At 41.7% G+C, this 12782-nt stretch overlaps 1 protein-coding gene across 2 annotated transcripts in view; it reads right to left on the bottom strand.

Moving 5' to 3' along the window:
* The window catches only part of TBC1D8 (TBC1 domain family member 8), a 49459-nt gene that overhangs the window by 5395 nt on the left and 31282 nt on the right, over positions 1-12782 (bottom strand). For both annotated transcript variants that reach the window (XM_086769464.1, XM_086769460.1), the window contains exons 6-15: positions 12081-12288; positions 10703-10897; positions 9573-9755; positions 9030-9180; positions 7923-8137; positions 6946-7063; positions 2464-2749; positions 1823-1952; positions 1425-1523; positions 792-860 (exon numbers count right to left, since the gene is read on the bottom strand). In XM_086769464.1, coding sequence (XP_086625590.1) covers positions 792-860; positions 1425-1523; positions 1823-1952; positions 2464-2749; positions 6946-7063; positions 7923-8137; positions 9030-9180; positions 9573-9755; positions 10703-10897; positions 12081-12288 — 1654 coding nt within the window. The remainder of the gene's footprint in view (positions 1-791; positions 861-1424; positions 1524-1822; positions 1953-2463; positions 2750-6945; positions 7064-7922; positions 8138-9029; positions 9181-9572; positions 9756-10702; positions 10898-12080; positions 12289-12782) is intronic.

Raw genomic sequence — 12782 nt, forward strand, 5'->3', positions numbered from 1 at the left:
GAGGGAAGCACTGAAGAGCAGGCTCCAGCAGCATCATCTTACAACCGCTAATGGAGGGAGGATACAGCTGCTCTTAGCCACAAAGCTACGTAACACTAAGGACATACCACAGTCATATTCTCAGTACCTGGTATTTATGACTATGAACAATACACAAAAGAAATGGTCCATTAAGGGGGATAATTACATGCTTGGACCTCTAAATCAAGTCTAGTTGTATAAGCTTAGATGTCCCTGCCTCCAAATAACTTTTATAATAGTTCTTGCAAACATCAGCTTGACAGAAAGGAACTGAAGTAGAAACTGTTGGTTGTTTTTTTTTTTTTTGTTATAAATAAATAAATAAATAAAAACTATTAGAAATCTGGGAACAAATAGCAAGGACACAAGTTTGTGGGGAATTTTTCCCCCATGGAAAATAGAATCTGTCTTTAAACAGCATTCAGAGAGCAGGACTTAAAAGTACTGCAGAGCTCCCTGCAAGCAGAGCTACATATTATTTAATTTATTCTGCATGTGAACATTACCAGAATCTAATTTCTCATGGACCATTTCCAAGCAGCAAATTAGAAAGGAAACTCTGAAGCAATTCTCCTTTGAAGGATCAGTACATTTCTAGTCCTCTTTAACAACTGGGCAACCACAGAAAGGACAAAATTACAAGATCCCATCAGAAGAGTACCGCCCAGGCAGAGGACACAAGGTCCAAGGTGGCACTGCAAAAGCAACAGCTGGAAGAAACACCCAGAAGCCTCAAATAGGTGCATCCCCTACTTTTCAGGGAGACCAACCTTGAACAAGTCATACAATTCCTCTAAATCTTCAGGAAGAATCGAAACATCTGGGATGACAACTCGGAGCTTAAAAAGAAAGAAAATCCTGTTAGTGTCCGTCTTTTCTCCCATCATCACTGACAAAGGCAGGCCTATGAGCCCCGCAGGGACTATATTTATGTGGTACAGTTGAAAAACCACAGTATTGAAAAATCTTTGCCATTTTTCCCCCTTCTTTAGGTTCACTGGTTGGACAGATCCATGAAAAGAGAAATCCCTCAAGGGCTATTACAAAGACAGGAAGTCCCTAAGCTACAGGTCACAGGCGGCCAGGGAAGCATCGCATTGTGCTTGCTCTCTTCTTGCACTCTTCCCGGGGCATCTGCCTAGGGCCATGGCCAGAGACAAGGCACGGGGCTGGACAGTCCTGCAGTTGTTCTTAATGTTAAAGCTACCCTAGAAAACAATGCCTGTGGCCGCAAAAGAAAAACCAAACCCATCAGCATCCCAGAAAAAAAAAAACTTTTTTTCTAGAATCAGTAAGGATTCTTCCTTTTTTCAAGATCTGGTGGTCCCTTTTAAAAAGAGAAAGCTGTCTGCCTCCAGAGAGCAGATGTTAAGCTACCTCAGTAAAAACAATACCCTACCCACCACATTTTGCTTGGTTGTGTCTTCGTGGCTCTGCAGGACACGGATTCGGTGTTTGTAGCGCATGTGCTCTATCTGTGCCACAGAGTGGTCTCCAAATTTCTACAAGGGAAGAATAGAAGTTTATTATTTTTGTAGTATTTTATGATATTTGTATTTCTCATCTACTGGAAATACAAGTTTTAAAATGTTGTGAGTCCTTGGGAAAAAAAGCAGACCCAGTCTCCAACTGATCTGTCAGTGTAGGTATTTATACTACACCTAGCATTGTGCATTTCAGCACTTACTCAAGACATCTGTAAATATAGGTATTAACTTTCAAAACATCCATGTTAAATTTAACCACCTTCTTTTTAAAAATTTTAACTTAACTGACCAGTAGAGATGGAGAAGTATTTTACCTCATAGGAGTCATGAATCAGGTTAGCTATTTCAGTCGCTGGAGAGGCTTCCTGGTCATCGCTGAAGAACGCATGGTGATTACCAATAGGTGGCAGAGGGCTTTCCTCATTTTTGACATGCTCTAAAAACCTGAAGGAAAGAAACATAAGCAACACAGATTACTCTGCACTGTTCTGTTCTCAAGATAAATAAGCAAACAAGTCTTCTGGCTCAGATTTAGAAATAAATTGGTTTTTGGGCTGCTAGGCTTTTCAAAAATGCCTTCATGATTACTCATCTGAGGTACGGCAAGCCAGCCAAATGACTAAATGCTGCCCAAGGAAGAAAACTTCTGTCTCCTTGAAGTCTGGAGCAGGAAGCCCGTCACCCTAGGGAAGGCACGAAGAGCAGCAGTAAATATTGCACACTGACGCAGTCGATGCATGTCTTGGCGCTGCCAGGAAATGTCACAGGACATCTACTTGTCTGATGAACAAAGCCCATTGTTTAAGGCAGACACTATGAAAGCAGCAGCAGCAAGGTATCATGGAGGGTCCTGCCGATGCCTACAGAGCCCCGTCCTTATCATAACGGCACCAAAATGTCTTTGTTTTACAGCAGAATGGTTGGCGATGGAAGGAGCACTCCTGCGTGGCCATACCTGCTCAGGATCATCAGGGCCTGCCCATCGTCCTTGCTGTTACACAGATCCACAGCGTTGGCTTCCAGTATGGCCAAGCCCAGCTGGAAAATGGCTTTGATCCCGTCATAGAAGAAGCAGTCCACAACATTCACAGCGCTTTCCAGGGGCATGATGCTAAGGAAAAGGGTAAGGAACCACGAAAGAGAGATGGAAGCTAAGGTTGTCAGATCCTTCATATGTTCAGCCAGCTCTGGAAGTTGCTCCTTTATAAGCTCTTCAAACACCGACTGGTCTACCTGAGCACCTGCAAGTCATAAAGAAACAGTATTAGCCAGGACTGACAGAGGAAAAAATACTCTTTAAAGCTCACGATCGCTGTCAACTATCCACTGCAAGACTTTCTTAAAATTTAAACTGACAATATATGTGCACACACACACCTACAACGAAAAATCCCGTGATCTTCCGGCTTTGATCTCAGCCCCAACTCTCACGTCCGTAATCCTTACTGTACAACTTTCTGAAAAAAAGATCATGTTGATTCTGCTAAGGGCTTTTAGGGTGCAATGAAACAGTAATAGCAGCAGCCGTTGTTTTTGGCTAAAAGAGCACATAATAATTAAATGCTAGCAAAAGCAATCTTAAAGCATTTTACCATTCGACCTGGGATCTATGCAATGAACAGAAGACAGTGCATATTCCTCTCCAGTGTACATACTCAAGCAAGCAGACAGTAGAGTTTTACTTCTAACTGAGAACATACAAGATGGAAATCCAGATATGGCTACACACACTAAACAGGAAGAAAAATATTTACACAGAAATATATGCACATCTATATATTTATACTTACGTGCATATATATTTAGATGTATTTTAAGAACAAAAGATTTCTGCAATGCCCAGATATAAGCTTTCCTAAGTGTCCCACCCAGTCTTTCCAAAAGGAGCAGATTTGGGCTGTTTCAGCTACTAGCTCAGTCCTGCTTTGTCAGCAGCTATTGTAGAATCAATATAGTTTCATATTGCTGAAGCAGCCTGTATCTACAAACCAGATCTGCCACATCAGGGGCAGTCAAAAATGTTCCTGAATACAAAATGCTGTTAGCTTTTCAATTATTGTGTCTTTCCTTTCAAGTTATTTCATTTCTTTCTCATAGTTCATATTCTGCTAGTATTAAGAGACAACTTTAATCGCTATGAAATTCCTGAGACACATAGACCCTTATCACTCAAAACTTCTGTTGTCCAAAAGCAGAATATAACCTGGACAATTTGTGGCAGAGAGCCAGCATTTTTTGCCTTTGCATCCAGATCACAAAAAAACCCCAAAAAACAAAAAAACAACCCAGCTATGACATTTCTCTGTCTTAGAACTTTTCACATCAAGCCACAAAGAGCTTCTGCTGGTGGCTGAACAAACATGACAGCACCACAGATCAAAAATAAGTGCCCAGGGACATACAAAGAACTTTTGAGAAACACATCAAGCATGGTGCTTTGCTTTGAAGAGATAGCCTTCTCACGTCAGATGGTCATAAACAAGAAAGGCAAAGAAAACAGAGCAGAAAATAGACTGGGGCTACTCAACAGAGGGCAGGTTTTGTTTAGGTTTTTTTTTAACAAGCTTAATACAAACATTTAAATAGTTAACATAGACAAAAAAAAACAGACCCAAGTTTAGTGGTATTTAAGGGAAGACAGAGACAGATAAGCAAACACCTATAAAAATATAATTCCAGGCTCTGAGGCAGCACAGGAGAGATTGGCAAAAGCAAATGTTTAAAAGAAATGTGCAGTGCTACCCATGTCTTTTGCAGAAGATCGTATTATAATTAAGTGTTGACACTGTAGACAAAAGTCTATGTGTATTCAGTGACCTTTATGCCCACCTTTTCATTAGGCTCCCAGAAACTGTGATATCTGAGCAACTGAACCTCTAATGTATACAGTATGAAACCATAAAGAGGTAGGAAAATACCGGAGTATCCATTTAAAAAATTATGACCCAAGGCACAAACTAAATGACATCTCCAAGACTGAAAAGGCAAATCAGAGAAATGAAGTGAGGTTTTCCACTGTTTCAAGAATTATAATAGCAAAATTATGACTATCTAATATATAAAGTGGGGTGAAATGTCCTTCTGCCTTATGGAAAGGATGGAAAAGTCAAGGTAAGATGAGAATAGGATATGCATGACCCTCGTCACCACTCCTGACCCACGTACAACTTGTTTCTACCTTGGACCTATCTGCTTTTAATTTCCTCTATGCATAGCAGAAGGGAGAAGGATGGAGGGAGTTCCTGAAGGAGGAGAGACTGGGACTTTTCCCATTTGCAAGCACCAAAATGATGAAAACGCTTGTTAAAAGGCAGAGCGGTCATAACTGTCAAGGCTGAAGGCAGGAGTTGATCATGTGATAAAAGTTAAAAGGCTGAGCAGGACTGAATTGCCTAAGTTTTGAAAGCAAAAACTTAAAATTTTTTAAAATATTCAGAATGTCATAAAGAAAAAACCCAAGAGAAGATGGAGCTAAGGCGGCCTGAATACCCAAGGTCATTAATTCCATAGCTGTTTTGACTGCAGAGATTACTGGCTGACACTGAAGAGGAAAAGCACAGTGATGAGTACCAAGGTCAGAGATCACCAAAGTTACAGAGAGATCAAAATGTGGACAACAGTGTTGGCAGTGTGGACAAAGAGGAAAAGTTGGGTCTTGGAAGTGTTAAGCAGGAAGAAACAATACAAAGTTTATACAAGAGCTGGTTGGAAATCAAAAAAGAAGGTCAACTGGAATGTGAAGCCAAGAACACTACCTCAAGCAACAGGAACCAAAGGAGGGGCAGGGTGGACAAGATCAGTAGCACTGATTTGGCCGTGCTAAGTTACAGAGTAAATCAAAGCTGCAAAGTAACTGCTCAGCGAAGCAACCGTGCTGCAAAACTGTACTGCTGCTTTTTGACTAGGAGGAGCAGGAGAACTTCTGAGCTGAAGCCCTTTGCACGATGGTGAGCCACGGCAGTACCCCTCATGGTACTACTTGCCCATGGTACCACTCCTTTGGGTACAGAGGACAGGACAACAGAGACAAGACAAGCAAGACTATCAGCACTTGAACAATGTAGGCTGTAGCCATGGTGAGTGACGGGCAAAATAGAAACCCAAATTTAAGTACAACTCAGGACAGTGATATGGCCATCCATGTAGGACCATTCAGGTTTAGTTGGGTGTGAAGAATGCTACCGATGGGCAGCAACCCAGTAAGCACCGAAATTATCAGTAACTCAAGGCAGCCCCTAGGCTGATGATATCTAAAATGGCACAAGGACAGATAAGCTGTATTTCTATTTTAAACAAGGAAGCAGAGAGACAAAAGTGGGAGTAAGTCACTGAGATCAGTGTTTAAAGTCATGTTTGGAGACAAGAACCAAAGTTCTGACAAGTGGGACAGCTACAGTGCCCAATCCACTAGCTGAAAATACCAATGGCATTCAAAGCACCACAAAACATCCTAAGCATCCAGCTAACTTTGGAATAAATCTGCTTTAACTTACCTTACCTGTCAGTTCAGTGACAAGACAATAACCGTGCAGCGGCACAGTGTCAGGAGGGAGGTATGACAATCCCATCCTCCAAGCAAAAGATTGGAAATCTTCTCTGACACTTCCTCCCGCTCCCCAGGCAGCACAAGAGTGCCCACATCGTTTCTAGGTTGCAGAACCACTACCATTTAGCATTAAAGAGGGAAAAGCTATCAAACTTTTTTCTAAGAGGAGGCAGTAAAGCGACTGCAAAGAACAAATACTCTTTCTTGTGTGCATACCTGCAATTACTGCGTCAAGCTGCTCAGCCCCTCTCCTTCTGTGCATTAGACAGGCGTTTGCACAACAGTCTTAAAAATAGTTGCACCGCAAAGCACAGGAGACGCAGCACACGCACAGCAGAGACTGGGCTTATTTCTTAATGCTGCATCTCACATCCAGAGGGTTTTGTAGCAGCCCTCACTACAAAGGGCCAGTTTAGATGCAAGCCCGTATTACTGCAGCAGCCAGGCAACGCAGACACGTCAGATCAGAAACAGCTGCCCTAGCAGATCTTTCCTAGGTCCACCTTAAACAGCTCAAGTCTCTAATACTGAACACTCCTAACCAAGACACACAAGCTCTTCTATTTTTACCTAGCAGGCCAAAGTGCCACTGCCCTCCGACCCACCAAGGGGGGGAAAAAAAAATAAAAAAAAAATAAAAAAAAAATAAAAAAATCACATGTAAAAGCTGAGTACATATTTATAGTTCTTGCAGTTCAAACCCTTCAAACTAAAATCAACCCCAGCTGGAACCTGAGCAGCCACCACTGCTGTCCCTGCACATCATTGCACAAGTCGATGGACCACCTCACCCACGGGGTCTGGACCTCAGAAGATCCGTGAGCACCTTACTCACCCCAGTGCCATTCGGCTGCCCCTTCCCATTTAACAAGAAGAGAGGCACAAGCTCACCTATCACTCGGTGATTGAAGTAATCCGGCAGCATTCGCTCGCATACAGCAACCAGCAGCCAAAAGGCTTCTTCCTCTTTGGCATACAACAGCAGCACAGAGGTCAAAATATTCATAGACTTACAAGGGCAAAGAAGAAAATGGGATTTGTTAGTGACAGCAAATCCTACTCACAAAAGCTAAATTGCGGCTATTTTTAAAGAAAGAAAAGTAGCCTGACATGATGTAAACAACTAAAGAAAAAAAAAACAAACAGCAAGAGAAAGATAATACAGTGAATACATAACTGCAGCCCAAAGGTATAACAAGTTGTTCAAGCTTATGCATACTGCTTTTCCTAAGAGCAATAGAAACAGTGGGGAAAAGCACAGTACTGGATTTACTCAGGTACAAAGTAGGTAACTGACAGTGCAAGATGTTTTGGGGCTGCTTTCCCCTTCTCCCCATATTTGTATTTTGAAAGAAGATAAGGGATTTGGAACTGGTCTGATGTTAATCTGAATTCAGGGAGCTGTACAGAAGGTAGAGTTATTATTTTAGCTGGCCAGCTAGGTAAAGTACTTCATAATTTCTCATCCATTTTGGCAGAAAAGAGCAGAACTTTATTTCATCAAACCAGTGCTCTGCATGAATTTCATCTGTGCAAGAGAATTTACTTTGCACTATCTCTAAGTTCTGGCTAAGAAATGCACTTTTGCACAAGCTGAAGCATCAGAAACATTTTTTTTTCCCCATTCCTTTAACTCTAAATGCTGTTTGGAAAACACTGAGGGAAAACTTGTTAAGCCAGAGTACCAGCCTATGCACTTGTTTTCCAGAGTAAATTTCATTTAATATCTAAAATAACGTAATTTTCTTAACTGAAAAGACATTATTTATCAAAACTACCATTAAAAATACTCCCAAAAGAATGATAACAATGAGAGAGCAGAAAGAGGGAAAAAAGCGGCGAGCGTTATCCCACTGGGAGATTTTTACCTGGCAGTATCCTATTTTGGGGTTCCTGTGTGCGTATGCCGTGAGCACCCGTCTCAGGGCAGCTATCCCCGTCTCGCTCTGGAAGGCGGGGTGTTCAGGCAGCGAGCGGTGGAGGTCACGCTCGATCTCCTCCGTTGCCATACAGCACTTGCCCATGGATGCCTCCACCAAATGTACGTAGTAACCGGGATGCGAGGCGAGATCCGTCACGGCATCTGAAGGCAGCCAGAAGAGAGAAAGAGGAACATGCAAGTGGGTTAGGATGATGCTAAACTTACATGTTGTGGGTATTACTGCTCAAAAAGATGTAAGCAAGATGGTTTTCCCCAAGATCCATGAATATAGTGAAATCTCCAGACCGAAAAAGTGTCCTAGCAGAATACATGTCTTGCACACAAGATAAATATCAGCAAAACTTCTATGATGCAACATAATTCAAAACACCTTATTACCGAGATTGAGCAGAAAACCTCCCCGCAAGAAAGTGTTACTGGGAGAAATGTACTCAGCGCTGTTCACACCCTCCAAGGTGGAAAAACTCCATGTGAACGAATACTTTTTACAAATGTTTGAACAAGTCGCATACTGGATTAAGGACTAAACTTGAGATCATATTGTAGGCACATTCTGGCTCCGCCAGATCTGTGGATGAAATCAGTTGTTTTTTCCATCTCCAGTTTCTATTATCCCTGCCAATATTCAACAAAAAGTAGAAGCAGGACTGCTGACTTTAGGATGTCATTATTTTGCAATAATTTGATTTGTCTAGGGTTAAATCAATATTTATGCTACAATCTAATTGCTGCTTGAAAACAAATGTTATTTTATCAAAACATGACGTTAATTTTAAATTACACAGATGAGGTAGATGTTATTTCAATTCTTCTGCAGATCATGTTATATTATCCAGAAATGAAATTTTTACAGATCTGCCTAGGTACTTTCTTGCACTTATTAGTTCAGTAGCTGATCATCTCTCTTCTATAAGAGCTACTATAAGCTCCACATAAAGGATATTTAATTGCCCTTGGGAGATTTCTTGCCTAAATATTTTGCCATGTTCAGAATCAGATGATGCCTACAGCCAGTATTTCTAAGCGTGCCCACCTGAGAAGAGCAGCCAGAGTTTGCCCCTTAAGGATTCAGGGATTCCCATAGCAACAAGTTTTCTGATCTTCTCTGTGCGAAACATGCACACGGTTCTGCCATATTCTAGAAAATGGTCATCCCACAGGCTCTCCTTGATTTGCTCCCTAGACTGGGAACAAGAAGATATCTTTTAAAAGAACAAATCGTGTGCATGTGAGAATTGGTAAACAGATACATTTTACATATTAGGAATTCTGCAAGGTATTTCCATTACCAATGGATATCGGAAGTCTGCTCTAAGGACTACAACTTGCCCTATTTTGCATATACAATTCACCCCACAGGAGCAGACATAACTGATCAGACAGGGAGAAAAATTATAAATATTCCCCAGAAAGAAATGGGGGAGAGGGAGAAGGAAAAACTCCACACAAATAGAAAAGCCATTATCCTGTATCTAACTTCTCCAGTCAATACAGAGTTCATTTTACTAAAAAGGAGTATCTGAGTGTCACCCCAAATTAAAAAAAACCTCTTAAAACTTCCCCAAATTTTACATACCTTTCCAAAATCAAGGCCCACCGTTCCTGACTGATGGAAGTCCGACCTTAGTGCTTCTGCATTGAGCAAATAATTGCTCTCCTTTCCACATTCACTTCTCTCCTTGCTTTGTGAAGCCTCTGCTCCCGGACGCGCAGGCTCACCGTCCCTGAGCACGCAAGATGATCCAAAGGCAGGACTGTTCTGCAACGCAGAATCAAAGCAGTAATGACCAAGAACAGGCTAAGAAGTATGTCCTCAAATGTCTTCAAGACACAGAGTTGGATTAGCCTTTTTCTTCTGCGTCAAAACATTTCACATCTTTCAGGAGGAAAGGCTTTATGCAAGACTTTATTCAAATTAGTCTTGGTATGTCAGAAAAAGTGTTGTTACTTTAAAACATAAGTTGTTAGTAAATTCTTAGTGTCCTTGATGACAAACTAACAAACAATATTTTACTTTGGTTAGTATGTGAGAAACAGAATCAGAAAATAATTTAGGTTGGAGTAGACCATCTTTTTCAATCCCTTGCTCAAAGCACAGCCCCTCAGACTAGGTTGCCGGAGGCTGTGTCCAGTTGAGTTGAGCAGCTCCAAGAAGTGGAGTCCATAGCCTCTCTGGGCAGCTTGGCCCAGCTCTGCCCACCCTTCAGAGGAAATCTCTCTCTCTTCATCTATTCAGACTTTCCCTTGCTGCATCTTGTGGGTGTTGCCACTTATCCTTCAGCTGGCACCTCCAAGAAAAGTCTGGTTCCACATTCTCTGGAACTCCCCATTAGGTGATGGAAGTCAGGCTGAACAAGGCCTGCTTCCTCAACCTCTCCTCATAAAGCATGTGCTCCAGCCCCTGATCATCTTGTGGCCCTCCACTAGACTCACTCCAATTTGTCAATGCTCTTCTTTTGTGGTGGGGTAGAGTCAAAACTGGACACAGTACTCCTGATCAGCCTCAGAAGCACTGAATAACAGGGAATAGAGACATCTCTTGACCTGCTGGTTACACTCCTGCTAGTACAGCCCCATATGCTGTCGGTCCTCTTCACTGTAAGAGCACGCTGCTGACTTACAGGCAAACAAGTTGAATTCATAATCAAAAAAAAAAAAAAAAAAAAAAAAACCCAAAAAAAAAAAAACCCACCAGAAGTTCAGTACCTGGTTCTCATTTTGCAAGTTGTTACAGTGCACTGGGTTGCTGGAGTTCACTTCTTTTAGCCTCTGGAGAAGGTTCTCCACCAAAGTATCCCGCTCCTTCAGCTCAATGAACTGAAAGGCCATCTTACTCCTTATGCTAACAATGATGGGATTAGGGAGAAGGCTTGTGTCCTCCATCTTCTCTATACTGATTACCTTTTCCAGAAACATTACAGAAAACACATTATGCAGCACATCCACAGAAACATCTTAAAATATTCTACACGTACCAAAATGTACAAACACAGCATTCATTTACGCACATGCTTTAAACATGGTTATTCATATTGACTTTCCTTGATCAGACACATCCTACACGTTTATGGTCTCTTCAGAAGCTCAAAGCAGGCATCAAAAAGTATCCCAGCTGCTTTTTTTTTTTTCTTTTTTAAAATGACTTTGAGGCCCACTTCTGGAGAGTGGACTGAGGGGAAAGAAAGAAAGGGGAGTGATGATTAAAACAAGATTTAGCAAAGGATCAACTTGATCAAGTTCTGAGCGACGGAGAAGGAAATTTACTTTCACTCTCCTGAGGATAGGGGAAAACAGTTATTTTGTTGTTTCTAATTAAGTATATAACACTGTTCTCTTACTGTTTTCCATTTCTGTAACAGCGGAAGGTAAGTTGCTACAGTTAGGGTATTTCTATGTTACTCTGTTATTAGTCAAGGATGAAAGGAAAGTTTTAATTAAAACATCGTAACAGCCTTGTATCCACAGCAGATCAGGCAGGTGTTTGCTGACATCTTCCTTCTCCTCTTCCACTCCCACCACCTTCCCATGCATCCTCAAGTCCCTTTAAATAAGTCTCTGATTTCCTGGAAACATGGCAGCTTGTCACTGCCTCCAGAACATCTCCTTTTTCTCTCTGCCTTACGGGTTTGCAAAGTATCCAAAGGTTTGCTAAAACTTGTCTATGGAAGGAGAGCTTCAACACTTCTAAGTCTCAATCCCAGACAAGGATGCTTTTATACTGCTAGAACGGTCCAAGCTGAAGTCTCCATCAACATAAAACTGGACATACGTGTTTGTGGAGCTGGGACGGGAGCACGACCGAGTCTTGGACTGAGCAGACTCTGCTTTTGCACTGCTCTGTCCTGCTCTGTTACCTGTCCATACTTCACTTTGGGGACCATGTTGAGCTACCCATGCATATTTTTAGGAGGTTATGCCCTAATGAGCCTCAGAACAAGCTTTTCAACAATTCTGTAGGCACGATACACACAAACATCCTACTCTTTTTCATCAAACAACAGTTTGCAGATAAGTCAAGTGACAGTGGATGCTTACAGCAGAAAAAGGCAGAGAGACTCAAAATGAAACAAGCAAACAACTCTACCTCTCTAAGTGGGATGATAACATTGCAGCAGCCATTTTCTTTGCTGGCAAAACAGATATAACTGTCCGAAGTATACATCCTTCCCGCTGTGTGACAGCGACTAAACGGCGTCCAGAGAGAACAGTCTACAACTTCATGCAGCTTCTCCTTCCTGGGCAATCTGAAGAAGGCCCGAAAGAATTCATTCTGCGCTCTGGCTTCAAGATCCCTTAAGAGAAAGCAGTAAGATGAAATCACAAGACCCTGAAAGCCAGGACATCCAGCGCAAGGTTCATTTTCTTGTTAGCCTCACCAAGAGTGAGGGATACAGACCAAAAGCACCACGCACAGCAATGTTCACTGCCTGTGTGAACAGGCTGATAAAAGACCAACTTTGACATACAAAAAAAGAATCATCAACACTTGCTTGTTTAACAATATGATCAAAAGCAACTACTGAAATGACCAGGAAAGGAAAGAACGCTAATTTAAATCAGCTGGTTTTTTTTTAAATTATTATTTAACTACGCATTTTCTATAGCTGCTGTACCACTTTGCAGCCTCAAAGAGTTACAGAATTCAATGCCCAGGAGATAACTAAATCTTTCATCTGATGAACAGAGTAATGGAGATTAGCTTTACATTGCTTATTTCTCCTCCCAGTAGCATTACCAGCATCACCCCAGGGGTTTGCACCTGCATTCAAAAGTAATGCATGTGCTC

Source organism: Chlamydotis macqueenii, chromosome 1 (assembly GCF_036417535.1).
Source record: "Chlamydotis macqueenii isolate bChlMac1 chromosome 1, bChlMac1.mat, whole genome shotgun sequence".
NCBI classification, from domain to species: Eukaryota; Metazoa; Chordata; class Aves; order Otidiformes; family Otididae; genus Chlamydotis; species Chlamydotis macqueenii.